General features: G+C 60.3%; 1 protein-coding gene across 1 annotated transcript; it reads right to left on the reverse strand.

Moving 5' to 3' along the window:
- Positions 1-728: 728 nt before the first annotated feature.
- EXTL1 (exostosin like glycosyltransferase 1) lies at positions 729-15287 on the reverse strand. The gene is made up of 12 exons (XM_036446186.2): positions 14046-15287; positions 9054-9144; positions 8652-8759; positions 7462-7581; positions 6842-6974; positions 6612-6718; positions 5513-5602; positions 4839-4925; positions 4372-4532; positions 2981-3152; positions 2651-2835; positions 729-2603 (listed from the first exon to the last, which is right to left on the reverse strand). Exons 1-11 carry the CDS (start codon positions 14813-14815, stop codon positions 2659-2661), a joined length of 2016 nt encoding a protein of 671 aa, XP_036302079.1. The 5' UTR covers positions 14816-15287; the 3' UTR covers positions 729-2603; positions 2651-2658.
- Positions 15288-15535: the final 248 nt, after the last annotated feature.

Below are 15535 nucleotides of genomic sequence, written 5' to 3' on the forward strand. Positions count from 1 at the left end.
GACAGAGCGGCCGTACCATTGGGACAGGACAGGAGGGTGGCTTCCCGGAGGTTGTGAAGGTTCCTGAATCGGGGTGGCTTGTGTATAAGATGAAGGGGAGACCTGTCCCCAGGCTCTCAGAAGGCTGCATGCCCGGTCTGGTGGTCCGCCTGCCATAGCCAGCAAGCGCCCTGTCCTCCGGCAAGTCGGCCTGGCTGTGCCTCTCATTCTCTGAGAACGTGAACACCTACTTCCCAGCCTCCCCGGGGCCGCACTGAGTTTGACTCTGTCCTGACCCTGGCAGGAGGGTGTGTGTGAGGGGGATGGGTGGGGAGGGGTGTCACTCCCCAGCCCTCTGAGCCTCTTCTCACCTGTGAAATGACATCTTTGTGCCTTTCCAGCACTGGCACCCAGGGCTGCCTGTGACCTAGGCCAGTGGGTTCTGCCCTCAAGATCAGCGGGGAGTCACTGAGTTGGGGGGTGGGGGTGGGGTGGGGTGGGAGGACTACTGATGGCCGTGCTCCACTCCACACTGCCCTCTGGGGAATCTAGACTCCCTTCCCTCTCAGCCCCAGCAGCGCCAGGAACCTGGGCCCCTCTCAAGACAGTCATTGCGATGCTCCATTTTTTATTTTTAAAAAGTTTCTTATTGATTTCAGAGGGAGAGATAGAAACATCAATGGTTGCACACCCCACACGGGGGATCAGACCCACAGCCTGGGCATGTGTCCTGACGGGGCATGAACCGAGACCTCCTGGTTCATTGGTCAACACTCAACCACTGAGCCACGGTGTCTGGGCAGAATTCTTCATGTTTGCAGAGGAGAAAACAGAGAGGTTGTGTCACTTGCCTTAAGTCACACAGCCAGGGTGAGGCAGGTCTGGGGTTTCTGCCTCGTTCCCCTGGGCCTCCCCCCACCGCGGGGGCTGGGGGCCCGCTCAGAGCTGCGTGTTGTTACAGTGTGAGTCCTTGGGCCTTGCATGCCCTCCCACGGGCAAGGCTGTGCCAAGGCAGCTTAGGGTTTTGGTTGCTGCAGCTGTGATCGGGGTGGAGAAAGGTGACTCTTTCCCTGGCCTGCCTGGCACTCGGAGCCCTCCACCCTGGGAAGGCGGCCTGGGCTGCAGCTGTGTGCTCCCTCACCCACTCTCAGCTGCTCTTGGTCCTGGGCCAGGCTGCCTCCCTCCCAGTCCCCCCTCCACCTCAAGAATCTTCCAAGGGAGAGCCTTCTCAGCACCCCAGCTGTGACTGGCCCCAGGGAGCAGAGGTCAGGCTGGAGGCTGGGGATGGGAAGCCTTGGAGAGGCCCCGGGGGACGGCGTGTTCTGGCCCGCGAGCTGGTCACGGGAGTTTCCACAGCGGCGAGGCCATCAAAGCAGAAAAACACCTGACACCCTGGACCTGGGCTGGACCCATGGCCCCTACCCGTCTAGAGCCGTCCCCCTCGCAGGCTCCTCCCTCGTGCAGCTGCTGTAGGAATATTTATAGCCTCAGCTCGAGGGGGCACGGACAGGCGCTGTATTTCGGAAGCGATAATTCCTGTTCCAGGTGGATGAACCCGGGAGAGCTCAGCGTCCCCTCCCCCGCTGCACTTTCACCTACAGGCACTCCAGTTTCTGCTCCCACCTAGCCCACTCCAGACGGCCCTGCTTAGTGTGGGCTAAGGCGTGGCCTCCTCCTTCAGTTAGTCCCCTCTTCCTGGTTTTGCAGACTTCAGGCTGCACACCTCCAAGCCTCCTAGCGCCCAGGCTCGCTCTCCGACCGGAGGGAGCTGAGAACTGCATTCCCGGTCCCGGAGGAGGGAGCGCGGGGCGGCGCTGCCCTCTAGCGGTCCTGCCTGGTAATGCAGGGCGACGACCGAGCTCGCGCCGAGAGTCCCGGGCCCGCCGGGGCGGATCGCCTGCGTTCTCATCTCTTTTCTCCCCTCCCCATTCGCTCCGCCCGGTAGGGAAAGCAGCGCAGAAACTGGCTTCCCGGTGCCTCTTTGCTTCATCGCTGGGACGCGAGGATGGCGCCTGACAACCCCGGCGTCTGCGGAGAGTTGCCTCCCCGCCGGACTAGGAACCACAGGGATGGGGACGGAGGTTGGTCTTCTCCCTCGGCACATCCTGTCCACCCTCCCGGCACCGTCCTCCCAGGGCAGGTGCGCAAAGGATGTCTCTTCCAATGGTCTTTTCGTCCAATATCCGCAGCGCTACCTGCAAGGCCAGAGAGAGGAGGACACGCCCCGGGGTGTCCAGACCGTCCGGGGGCCGGCGGTGGACGCGGCCACAGTGCCGGGACTGCGGGCACACGGGGCTGTGAACGCGCAGAGGAGACCAACCGATCCCGAGAGGGGCTGGGGGTCGGGCAAACCCCGGGGGAGGCGAGGATTGGAGACGCCAGCTCAGCGGAGGAGTCCGCGGGGCAAAGGCACGGAAACAGGATAGATGTCGCCTCGCATCTGAAAACAGAAGCTGGCTGCCGGGCTGGAGTCCCGCCCCCGGCTCTATGATAGGCCAATAGGGGCCTGACGTATTGGCCACTGGGAGCTCTGATTGGGTACCTGGTGTCTCGGGGGCGGGGACACCTGAGCCGAGCCTCCGGCTCCGAGCAGACTCCGCGCTGCGGGCAGTGAGGCAGGGACCCCGCGAGGCCTGCTAGGGCTTCTCCCGGCTCCGATAGGGGCCCCCGGGGTCCCCCTTAGGGCTTCTCCAGGCTCCGGTACTTCTTGCGCAGCACGGACACCGGGTCCTTGAAGAGCACCGGGTCCAGGCGGAGGCGAGAGGACACCAGGGGCATGTGGCCGAACCCCGCCGCCAGCTGGTCGATGCAGTCCCGGGCTGCGGGCTGCGGCGCGGGCCCCAGGCCCCCGGGCGCCTAGGATGGGGAGGGAAATGCGTCCGAGGTTTCTGTCCTCCGGGACCAGCCTCTCCCCGCACCCGCCACAGGAGGGCCTGGTGCTGACCGCCCAGGGAACCCTCCCTCCCGGCTCCTCCCGGGGCCCACCAGCCCTCCGCCTCACCTGCGGTGGCCCGGCCTCCGCGGGCCGCCTCCCGCAGGGCACCTTGATGGGGGGCAGCTTGGTGGCCGCTGCCACCAGGAAGTTCATCAGGACGTCCGCGCAGCCCGGGGCGGCCTCGGCCCGGCTCCTCAGGGCCGCGGGCAGGGAGTGGGTGAACAGGGTGTGGTAATACCTGGGCGAGGGGGGAGGCAGGCAGAGGCTGAGGCCGAGTCCACCGCCCCCATTCTGTTTTCCCAGGCCTGACCTCACTGCCCCTTGGACCCCCTTCTCCAAGCCTCTGAAGCCTCTGGCTAACACCCCGCTCCCTCTCTGAGCCCGGCCACTTCAGAGGGAGTACCAGCAGCCCTCTCCTGTCCTGTGCTCGGCGGCTGGTCTGAAGCCAATGGTGCATGTAGCTCCTGCTTCCTCCCTCCCAGTCCCTGGGCCCCCGCCCCAGGAATGAACTCAGCCAAACTGGGGGTGGGAGTGTGGGGGAGGGAGGATCAGCTAATTCCAAGGCCATCAAACAGGGCAGCCCAGAGCCAGCTTCTAGAACACATGTGTCAAACACAAGGCCCGCGGGCCAAATCCGTCCCACCAGGCCTTGCAATGTGGCCCGCACCGCGCTGTCATCACTGCACTCCGCTGTGTTTCCATCACAATGACAGTTTATGACTGTTCAATAAACCATTCGGCCTGCGATTTAGGCTGGATTTTAGATTTTGGCCCCTTCTCTGATTGAGTTCGACACCCCTATTCTAGAAGGATGTGGATTAACTGAGATGAGCCCTCCCACGGCCCTGCAGACATGAGTGTTCTTCACTCACTGAGAACACATGTGTCAGGAACTCCTCTAAAGAAGTTCTTCAGGATTCAGTCCCTGCCCAAGACTGGGGTGCTAGGGCAGCTCCCCAGCTCATCACACACACTTTAAAAAAAATTGATTAAAATTTTTTTGATCGTTTGATTATCACAGCAGCCCTGTGAGGTGAACACATTATAGGGATGAGGAAGCTGAACCTCAAGAGAAGTGAGGATATCCTGGCCGGGTTGGCTCAGCAGATAGAGCACTGGCCTGCAGACTGAAGGGTCCTGGGTTTAATGCCAGTCGAGGGCATGTGCCTGGGTTTTGAACTCGATCCCCAAAGGGGAACGTGCAGGAGGCAGGCGATCAGTGATGCTCTCTCATCATTGATGTTTCTATCTCCCTCTCCCTTCCTCTCTGAAATTAATAAAAATGTATTTTTTAAAAAGAGAGACATGTGAGGAGACCCGCCCATCTCACAGCTGGGACATGGCAGATCTGGGCCTTGAACCTGGATCTCTGGGCTCTGGGCTGACTGCTGTGCTCCCTCCATGCTCCCTGCTCCTGGCTGAAAGAGCCTCCGATCCCGGCGCCAGGCCTCCTGTACCTGTGGTAGAAGGCTGCCGAGGTGAGGACCATGGAGAAGTCGTTGACCCTCTCAGCAGTATAGCCCCAGCCGCCCTGGGCCTCATCCCAGAAGTGGCTCCATGTCTGAAAGCCCACCATCCGCTCCGGGAAGCTCTGCCACACCCCGAAAGCAAAGTCCACCTGGGAGATACGTGAGTGAGGAGTGAGGAGGAGCATCCAGAGACACGGAGGCAAAGCCAGCCTGGCTGACCAGGCCAAGTGGGGGGTGGGAGGTGGGGGGGGGAATGTGTAGGGGAACTTTTTCAGCTGGTAGGAGCTGAAAATAATGTTTTTGAAAGAGTCATTAGAAAGCTCTTCGATTCCAAAGGCAGAGGCTGAGAGGCTTGCTGGGTGGTTTCAAAGGCGAAAGGTGGACTCTTGACACCTGGCCCTCCCTGCCCAGGGCATCCGAGGAGCCGCCGGGGCCCTCTGGGGCCCAGCCCTCACCTCACTGGTGGAAAGACTGCTGTGGGCATCGAGGCTGAGGATGGCGTCGGTGCTGATGGCACGGAACGGGAGGAAGCGGTCACTGGCCTGCAGGGGAGGGCGGTGTGGGGTGAAGGACGGGCAGTGGAAACAGCTCTCGGACCCGAGACTCCTTTCACCTCTCTGGAGCTCAGTGTCCTCTTTGGGGGCAGTTGGTACTTAGGGGCCCTTTCAGTTTGGACATCTCAGGATTCCTCCCTTGTCCCATTGGACGCCGATCTCAGCTCTAGAGGGGGTTGTCAGGCATCCTTTGTTGGAAAGAAACCGGTCCAGAGAGGAAGGGACTTGCCCAGAACCACAGGGCAAGCAGGTGACTCATTCCATACCAGGTTCACAGAAGACCCCCCACCACCCCCCACCCCCCACCCCCGCTCCCGGCCCATGTGCTGCCATCCGGCTGTTTCCTCAGCATCTCGGGCTTCTCCTCCATCCCTCCATCTGAAACATCAACATACCCCAACTCCTAAAACCCCGTTCTCTGGAAGCACAATCCACAGGGGCCAGGGATGGGAGGGAATCACACCTGCTAGGTCCTCCTGATTTCTTCAGGCCCAACAGAAGGACCCGCTCTGGCTCAGGCCCACGTAATCGCCTCCCCCAGTTCCCACCTCTCCCACGCCCCTCCCGCCCTTTACCTTCCTGTGCCCCTCCATGACTGTCAGGGGCACTGCTGTCTCAGGCCAGCTGGATGGGGGTGGCTTGTCATTGCTCCAGAGAACCAAGATCTAGGGGAAAGGGGGTGCTACTGAATCCAGGGCAGTAAGGTCCCAGGAGCCATCTTTCTCAAGAAATACGGGTGAGCAGCTGTGTAGGTGAGTTTGGGAAGAGCTTGGCTGGAGCCACAGTCTTTTCATTACTGCCCAGTTCTGCCTCTGGGCTTCTGGAGGGCAGAAGGTCCAGTGATGTGAAGGTAGCTTTATTGATAGAACTGGGTCCTGACCCCAGGCCCCACCCCCATCTTCTCAAAGAGTTCATTCTCCTGCTCCATTAGCATTCCCAGCCCAGGTGTTGCGTTTTGCTGCCACTCCATCTGTGCCCTGGCTGAGCTCAGTGCTTCCCTGCTCTGCAAGGACCCTCGGGGGTTTATCTGCTTCTCTGGAGGGGACATTTGACAGTCTGTGTCCTAGGAAACACCAAGCGAATCAACTGCGGGGCAGAACCTTGCCTGCTTTCTCTCTGTATCCTCAGCACCATGCCCAGGGCCTGTGCTCAGAAAGGGACTGCTCAGTGGGCGAATAACTGAGTGGACACAGGTCCATGCCTCAAGAGGCACCTCTTTCCAGATCAAGTCTTCAGTTTCCATGGGGAGGTAGAAAAGAGGGTGGGGGACAGTGTAAGGGACCTGGGACTTGCCTGGTGTGGCTCAGTGGTTGAGCATCGACCATGGACCTTGACAGTTCAATTCCCTGTCAGGGTGCATGCCTGGGTTGTGAGCTCGATCCCCAGTAAGGGAGTGGGGGTGCAGGAGGCAGTCCATTGATCGATGATTCTCTCTCATCATTGATGTTTCTGTCTCTCCCTCCTTTCCTCTCTCTCTAAAAGTCAATAAAAACATTAAAAAAAAAAAAAATAGAAACGTGGGACTTACAGGAAAAGGCAGCCAGGGCACTTGAAGAAGTCCTCCCGTGCCTCCTCTCCCCCAAATGGTGGATATCTTTGGGGTCTAGGTATCCTCAAGGGCCTGCCCTTTCCCCCCACCCTGGATCCCAGGACCCCGGCTGGAAGGGGGCAGACCTGGGCACAGTGATGGGAGCCTGCCACTGCCCGGATGAGCTTCAGGGGGGGCTGGCCTGTGGCCCCCACCCGGATGAGGGCGCTGAACCTGCCTGCAGGGCGAGAGCCTGGGGGGAGGATACAGGCTGTTAGGGTGGGAGGGGACCCTGGGAGCCGGGATGTGCTGGGGACTTGAGGGGGCTCTGCGGATGAGACCGGGAGGAACTTGGGGGGAGCTGATGAGGACATACCCCGCTGGAGGTGATAGAAGGGGAAGTGTGAGGGGCTTGTGGAGAACGTGGGCAGGGCCAGGAGTGCCCCCGGCGGGCTGTTCCACATCAGCAACGGGCGAGCGGACACTCCAAGGATCCGGTCCTGAATAATCTGCAAAAGGAACGCAGGCTCTGCAGAGGGAGGGCGGGTCTGAGGGAGTGAGGCCTGCCTTCCCTCTCCTCCCCCTTATGGCTGACGGGGTGGGGGGGTGGCAGTTGCATCACCTGATCTCTGGGGACAGAAGGGTTCAGAGGCGGAAGTCCGGAGTGGGGGGCACTCGGGGATGGTGCCCACAGTTGGCAGATGTTGGCGAGCTTGCCCCCCTCTCCTTCCTCACTCGTGACTGACATCACTACCAGCTCATGACATCCTCTCCAGCCCCAGAACCCCTCCCAGCACAGCCCCCGCAGCCAGGACCTGTCGGCTGGAGTTGGTGCCTGCACAGCCGTCCCTGTGCAGATGGGGAAACTGAGGCCAGCATTGGGGAAGGAAGGTATCCAAGAGCTCCAGGCTCGGCCTCAGCCCAGGAGCGTCTTTCAGGGGGAAGCCCAGACAAGGCAGAGGAGGGGCCGGGAGAGGGGCGCGGAGTCCCCCTTACCTCGAGAGTGGTCCGGATGACCTTGTCCACGGAGGAGAAGTAGGTGTCCCACAGGAACTGGGTCTGCTGGCGCAGGGCGAGGACCCGCGTGGGGGGCATCTCCTGGAGGGCGGCCACGGCCTGGGCCCCGGAGGGAGCGAAGGGGCAGGCATGCGGCCTCGTCAGCCCTGACTGGCCCTCGGGTGGGGACAACCTGGGCTGCAGGTCTGGGAACCGGAAGCCCTCTCTCCGAGGGTCTCCCGTTAGCCGCAGCCACCGTGGTCAAGTCCCAGGGCACAGCAGACGGAGTTCCCGGGTCACGGAGAGCTGAGTGTAAATGCCATTTAGTAACTGACGGGGACACGTTACTTAAGCTCTCGGAGTTTAGTTCCTCACCTATAAAGTGGGGAAAACCTTTGAACCTGCCTCGGGGTGGTTGTGAGGATTACATCAGCACAAATGAAGTGCTCAGCACCATGTGGCAGCTCAATGAATAGTGGATGTTATTAACTCTCTACCAGGGGTCCTCAAACTTTTTAAAGTGGGGGCCAGATCACGGTCCCTCAGAGAGCTGGAGGGCCGGACTATATGAACTACTAATTCCTACTGTAACACCTCGGCTGCGCTCACTGCCCAAAAAACCTGGCGGGCCGGATCAGACTCCTCTGCGGGCCACATGTGGCCCGCGGGCCGTAGTTTGAAGACGCCTGCCTGAGTCTACACCATCCTCACTTCTCGGCAGATTCAAGGCTCACACACATTTTCCAGAGCTGGGCACAATTAGTTTCATCAGATGGAAAAGTCACTGTGTCTTTTCCTTTGTCACTCATAGCCATGTGGAGGCACTCCAATTCTGGTGTGTGTGTGTGTGTGTGTGTGTGTGTGTACATGTGGTCTTCCCTTACATTGGGTATTTAAGTAGCCATGGACCAGTGGGGCTGAGCCCAAGGAAATCACCTGGTCTAACGTATCCCATTGTGCATATGGGGAAACTGAGGCTGGGAGAGGCTCAGGACCTGCTCTCAGAACCCTCAGAACTCTGCCTCCTTCGGGTTATGGAATCCCAGAGGCTTGGTGGGGGGAGGGGGCGGGGGGAGGGATCCTCAGTATACTACATTAGAGGGGGCCTGAGGCTAGCCGGGCGCTGGCATCCTGGGGTCCCTCCCATGCCCAGGTTCAGCCCCCACCCCATGGGCAGGGCCCTCAGCTACCTGCAGCGGGAGCCTCTCGTCTGCCACGATGGCAGCCTTGGTCCAGTCGATGACCTCTGCGAAGGGCAGCTCCCAGCGAGGGCTGAGGAGCACAGGGATACAGCCGGCCTGGGGGGCAGGGGTGTCACTGGCGGGCCCCGCCCCACCCTGCACACTCACCCACCTCCCAGGTCCAAGTCAGCAGCTGCTGCTACTGGGGGCGAGAAGCAAAGAGGAGAGACGTGTTTTGGGGGGCAAAGAGGAGAAAAGTGTGGGTGCTGTGCAGAGGGTGAGACGACTATGGACACAGGTGCACCTGAGTCCCAGAGCAAAGAGCAGCTCCTACCAGGGCCCAGAGAACCTGGCCGCACAGGAGGGGGGTGGGGGAGACAGGGACGGGGAATGCTCCAGTTGGGGTTGTACCTGCAGGGCTTGGAGGAAGCGCAGGGCATCAGGACGGCGGCCTGGGATGAGGCAGAAGGTGGCGTTGGGCAGCGCTGCCCCAGGGTGGGTCCTGAGGAGGCACAGGAGGCCTGAGACACTGCCTTCCCCCACTGGGCTCCCGCCGTGACTCCCAGCCCCACACCAACACGCCCACACTCCCCACGCACAAACGCGCCATCGTGCTCTCAGGTGCTGGCAAACACTCAGGACACACGATGCACAAGCGCCAGGGGCACACTCGGCCTCACCCACACCTCAGGCCCAGGCCTCTAGCTCCCCGTCTGGCCCTGCTGTCTCAGTCACCTCCCTTCTCTCCTCTGGGCCTCAGTCTCCTCATTAGAAAGTGGGAGGCAGTGGGACCTGACTTTCCAAGGCCCAGCCTGGTGTGGACATACACGTGTCAGCCCTCCCACGGCTCTGCCACACGCAGAGTCTCCGGCCGCCGACACCTGAGTGGCTTCCACTCCCCCCGCTCCCCCTCCCGAGAGCCAGGCCCGTGAAAGGCTCCTCTGTCACAAGGCGGGCTGGGCCCCCGCCTGGAACCACACAGGAAGCCGCTGCCAGGGGCCCCTCGCCCAGAGGACAGGCCGCCTCTGTTCCTCCGCCTCCTCCCCCCGCTCCAGGGCCTCACTCAGGCCGTGTGCCTGAGGGGCAGGGCGGCCACAGCCCACCCAGAGAAGTGCCCATGACCTCGCTGCTGGGAGGGAAGGGGCGGTGGGCGGGCAGGACTCGGGTGCACAGGCCTGAGTGTGGACAGATGGATGGGGCCCAGAGGGTCCCGGGATCCTCCTCAGCTCCAGCCTATCAGGTCCTGAGTCTGAACCTTCAGGAAGCAGTCCCGGGAGTCTTTCCGAGGGGAAGACTGAGTCTCAGACTCAGAGGAGCTCAGGGTCTCAGCGAGAGCCGGGCAGAGCTGGAACTAGAGTCAAGGAGCTAACTCTGGGCCCCGGTGGTTTGAACGACTCAGAGCTGCTGCTGGGGGCTCCCAGGGACCCAGCCCTCTTCCTCCAGTGCTTTTTCCCTGGAAGAAGCCACAAGTTCAACAACAGAACACCCTCTACCTCGTTACAAGGGGCAGCACCAGACAGCTACGGCCACCCCCCACCCCCTGGCCTAAGGGATTGCAAGCGCCTAAGGTTGAGGCTTCAGAGAACCCAGCAACAAAGAGCTGAATGAGCTACACCCCTCAGTCCTCATTGGCCTCGGCAGTTCCCTCTCTGTGTGTCCTCCTCCCTCAGCCTGCAGCACCCCTCCATTGCCCTGCAGCCCAAGGAATCCTACTTGATCTTGATATCACACATCACCTCTTCCAGGAAGCCTCCCTGATTTCTCTAGAGATGGCGCCCCTCTCTCTGCCTCACCGCCTGTGTGCCCTGGAGTGGTAAGAAGCCAACTAGCCTTTATTGAGCACTTACTTTGTGCTCTACGTTCATTATCTCAGTTCACTCTCACAGCAACCCTATGAGATGGTAGGTGTGTGATGTTAGTATCCCATTTTACAGGTGAGCAAACGGAGGCCCGCAGAGGTCACATAGCTCTGAAGCACAGCAGCCAGGCAGGCAGCTTGCACAGCTTATCTCTGCATAACAAAGAGTCATCACCAGGGACCTGTCTGTCTCTCCTACGAGGCCGAGCTACATGAGGACGGGGCTGTGCCTCCCGCATCTCAGTATCTCCGGGGCCTGGCAGAGTGCCTGGCAGAGAGCGGGCACTCAGTAGGTGCTCAGTGAATGAATTCCCTGTGTGCCTGGAGGCTAGACCCAGGACAGATGGATCCAATGCCTGAAAAGTGAGCTTCAGCACAAATTCTAGTAACAGAGCTGGTTGTAAGTAGCCAGTAGTGGGTGGCCCTGGGAGGTGGTGAGTTCCTCATCAGTGGAGGTAAACAAGCAGAGACTAGATGAAAGAGAGAGAGAGAGAGAGAGAGAGAGAGATGGAAGGGTCATCGTGGTATCTGCCAATTAAGCCTTAGGGTTCAGTGACCAGGTAAGTGTTTGCCACGGTCTCAGGGCTGTAGTGCCCGAGGCTGGCGTCAATGTGGCTCTACCTACTTTCAGACGCCAGGCACTTTTCATGGCCCCTTTGCCGTGAAAAATTATTAAAAAAATATATTTGATAACTGTGCTGATATAAAAATGAACATATTCATATTATAAATGAAAATATTTTCTTCTACCTAAAAGTTCATTTTTTCCTCCTGATTTTTTTGGGGAAAAAATGAAGATAATTTCACAGGCTCCCATAACTATCATGGGCCCTGGGCACTGCACCCCCTGGGCCCAGCAGAGATGGGCCAGGGGACTTTAAACTCTGCATTGAAGTTGTAGATAAATAAGTAAAGACCAGGGAGAGCGTGCACACATGTTGCTTGTACCCACACAGAGCCCCTCAGAAAGCACACCAGAAGCAGCGGGGTCTGGTTCCCGGGAGGAACGCGGGGTGGCCAGAGACGGGTGGGAGGGCGTTCTGACTGCATGCCCCTTTGTGCCTTCGGAATGTGTGCCGCGGGAATGAATTCCCCATTCATACAAACACGTAACAACTTCAGTGGGTGGAGGCTTGTTCCAAAGCAGCAGGCGTCTGTTCAGCAAAGGTGGAAAGACACGGGCTTTGGAGCCGGAGCGCAGGGTCTCACCCCGGGGCCAGCGCCTGGTCAGACACGTGAGGGAGGCCGTGGTGAACCAGGGGGCTTGTCACCAAAGGCCCTGGGCTGGCTCCCTCCAGCTCTCTGAGCCTCAGGTTCCTGTTCCTGGGCACAGGGATACGAATACCGCCCCTGAGGGTGCATCAGAGGGCTGGGCAGGACTTACCCACAGCACCAAGCCCAGAGCGAGCTTTCCCCAGATACTCGCTTCTCCCCTCCTCCTCGCTCCTGCCAGAGGAGCGAAAGTGGGCCGTGGCAGGGACTGTGAGTCGCCTCTTTCTCTCGGCATTGTTTACTCAGGCTGCCTTCCAGGGGCTGACCCCACGGCTGTAGGCCTCTCTCTGTGACTCTGTCCCTATACTGTCCGGCTCCAGTAGGGAGCTACCTGGCACTTCAGGGAAACTGAGGCTCAAACTACCCCAGAGATTAGAACTCCTGCTGCCTACATTCAGAGGACAGTATTCGAGCCTGCCAGGCATCCTACCTTGGAACTAAGCTTATCAAACATGCTATTCAGAGGGTCAGAAAGCTGATTAGAAAACGTTGGCCAGTTCTGGCCAGTTTTGGGTCAATCAGTAAACGTTTAGTGCGCCCTTACCTACCCTGTGCAGTTCCCTAACTTTCAGTTTCTCAAAGAAGTTGAGGCTGCAATAGCTTTCAGATTCACCAATAACCAATTGCATTCAGCAGCAACTACAGTCGGCTGAAAGAACGTTCTATAAGCAAGAGCAGCTAAGAGCCGGGTCAGAAAAGGGCGTGGGGTACGGCGATGGAGGAACCTTGTCACCAAAGGTGACACCTGGGCCTGAGGTACCTGGGGGATCTGGCTTTTCGGGTAGCTGCGGGGGTGGCTCCTGGCAGAAAGGATGCGGGAAATTCTGTCCTTTCCCTGGCGGCGTTGGGGTGCTCCCTAAGGGAGGCAGAGGGACTCATTCCCACACATGCCCTTTGGCGGAGAGAAGCCCCAAAAGCCCCAGGCGGGGGCGGAGATGGAGTGTGGGCAGGTGAATGATTCCTGGGAGGGAAGTGGAGCTCAGAATAGCGCATGCTGCTCCAGGAGAGGACAGGGAGGTGCCTGGGAGAGGGAGAGGGCGTTCTCTGCTTTGGGGACCCTGGACAACTTCAGGATTGATATAAAAATGAGCATATTCATCCCGAATAATAAAAGGCTAATATGCAGATAGACCGAACGGCAGAACAACAGAACAATCAGACAACCGGCCACTGTGATGTGTGCTGGTCACCCTGGGCCACGGTCCTGCCTGGTGCTGGCACCTGCCACCGGTACCAGCCCCAATTGCTCTGCCCCAGCAGAACTGGCATCATCGGGGTGGCAGCAGCGGGGGCGGAGGCTGCCAGCAGACAGGGGACTGGGGCCACAGTGGGAGGGGCCAGGCAGGGGCGCAGAGGATGGGCTGAGACCCGCTCCTGAGCCCACCACAGGCTCATGGCCCACAGTTCCTTCCAAGGTGCACGAATTCATGCACTGAACCCCTAGTGTTATACATGAAAACATTCTTGCCTGCCCAGCCAGCCTTTGGATAGTGCTGGCCTCCTGGGGGTGCAGAGAGGTTAGGGTGCTTAGGGGGTAATTGGTCTATCACCTAAGGATTGTCACCCCTAATAGCCCAGGTAGAGAGAAGTTTCTAAGAGCTCTCCATGGCCCTTAGGCTCTGGTGCTCCTTATATGTATTGGGACTCTCACTAGCAGGAAATTCTGTAAGTCTAGCCTAGTTCACATGTTTTATGTAACCAAAGGCTAATCCCCCAAACTGGACATAAGAGCAGCTTCCATCTGTGAGTAATCTCCCCGGCTCTGAGGCTTTTGACAGGGTTGATCATAAACTCTTCCTTAAAGCTCCGAATTCTAATGCAGGCAACGCTGAATTAAAATACTGGCTGTTCTCTTTCCGGCTGGGCGGCCTCCCACAAACTACTTGACCTCTCTGAGCTTCAGTGGCGGGGACACGGACAGTGATAGCAACTAGTCTTAGCTCATGAGAGTCATGATTTATGGAAGTGCTTAGCACAGAGCACACGCTATAGGAGTGCTATGTCAAATAAAATTTTAAATTGGAATAAGGTAAGAAGAGTAAGAGTGAGGCGTGTTCTTTGTTTTGAAGGATCCCCGAGGGAGACTCCGAAACCTGCCTTGGCCGCCTCCTGCAGCAAATCGCCGAGGTGGTGGTGGTGGCCTCTGCCGCCCACCCTGACTGCCCCTGCTGCGGCTGCTTCTCCCACCTCCAGCCTGCCCTCTCCCTGTCCTCTGGGCTCACTCCCATCACAGGTCCCTCCCCTCCAGCCCCCGAAGGGAAAGGTCCACTCACGGCTCCGGTCCACCGTCCCGCTCGCAGTGTCCAGACCGGGGGCAGGCAGAGGAGTCAGCACCTGCCATGCGCCACCCGCCCCCCTCCTCCGCCAGGGCCAGCAGCGCCTCCCCGGGGTGGGGGCTGTGCTGGCGCAGCCGGCCGGGAGCTCCACCGCGAACCGGGTGGGCTTCGGGGAGCGGCGGGAGGGCCACGTCGAAGCCGGGCCGGAAGGCGTCCCCCGCGGGGCTGGCCTCGGCCACCATCGCCTGTCCGCGCGGGAAGGTCCCAGAGCAGGAGGCCGGGTGCAGCCGCAGGACCAGGTGGTTCTTGCCCCGGTTCCATTCCGGGGGCAGCGGGCCGCACGCTCCGGCCGGGGCGTCCAGGCTGAGGAGGTGGAGGCAGGCCTCGGTGGGGCTGACGGTGTGGTAGCGGGACCCCTCGAGGGAAGCCAGGATCTTGTGCTGAGTCTCAGAGGGCGGTCCGGCCGCTGGGTACACGAACACCTTGAAGCCACCGCTCCGGCACTTGGAGGTGTCAAAGCAAGCTCCCCAGTCGCAGCTGCCGCCGCGGGGGGCCGGAGGAGGTGGAGGGGCATCTTCTGGGGGCTCCCCGGGCTGGAAGGAGCTCTGCAGGAGCTCTGCATCCAGCCAGCGGGGCCAGCCTCGGGGGGCCCCTGCCCGAGGTCCGGTGGGCACTGCCAGGCGGAGGAGGGGAAAGATCCCCAGGAGGCCGAGGAGCCAGGAGGCCAGCAGAGCCAGCCAAAGGGACTTCCTTCTCCAGGACTGCATGTGGCCGCCCACAGCCGGGGCTGGGGAAGCAGGAGGCGCGGGGGGCCTGAGGGTGGGCTGCTGGAGCTGGGACCAGCCTAGTTCAGCGCCCCCATTGTACAGATGGGAAGACTGAGGCTCATTGAGAGCAGGCTGCCTGTGCGGGTCAAACAGCAGGTCACCACCCAGGCGCCGGGAGGCCAGGAAGGGCCCAGCCTTCTGGCCTTGCGTTCCTGTGGTCCGGACTTTGCTTCCTGGGTCTTTGGACAAGCGAGCCAGCCTCTGCCCTCCCAGCAGGGTCCCCTGCCCCCAAGCACTATTCAGGCTGATGCAACCTCTGTCCAGACTGCCAGGCTGTGCCCTGCTGGCCTGGCTGAACCCCCTGACCTGGCCCTCAATGGGAATACTGTCTGCCAGGCCATGGGGGACCTGTCAGGGCTCCCACAAGAGGCAGCTTGGCCAGGGTGCAGGGCTGGTCTCCCCAAACCCACCCACTCCCACTCCTCCCCCCCCCCCCCCCCGCCACCCGCCCCTGCCGCCTGAGCAGTCCCGGAGCAGCCCTGGCCACCCCTGTGCCAGCTGACCGGCACTCCTGGGCTCCGGGCCCTGTGGCTGAGCTAAAATTAGACCCTGTGCCCCATGTGGGCTATCAGGGTCAGCTGAGTTCAAGGCCTGGGTGCAGCCGGCGCTCCCCGACTGGGGGGCCAGGAGGGCTCTTGGTCCTGGTCCCCTCCCACCCGA

This window comes from Pipistrellus kuhlii, unplaced genomic scaffold, assembly GCF_014108245.1.
Source record: "Pipistrellus kuhlii isolate mPipKuh1 unplaced genomic scaffold, mPipKuh1.p scaffold_m20_p_2, whole genome shotgun sequence".
NCBI lineage: Eukaryota > Metazoa > Chordata > Mammalia > Chiroptera > Vespertilionidae > Pipistrellus > Pipistrellus kuhlii.

Coding starts and splice junctions, on each gene's coding strand:
- EXTL1 (XM_036446186.2), bottom strand. CDS start 14,815: ATGCAGTCCTGGAGAAGGAAGTCCCTTTGGCTGGCTCTGCTGGCCTCC. Junction 9,145..14,045: donor CGGGACGGTGGACCGGAGCC/GTGAGTGGACCT, acceptor GTGCCTCCTCAG/GACCCACCCTGGGGCAGCGC. Junction 4,533..4,838: donor GCAGTCTTTCCACCAGTGAG/GTGAGGGCTGGG, acceptor CGTATCTCCCAG/GTGGACTTTGCTTTCGGGGT.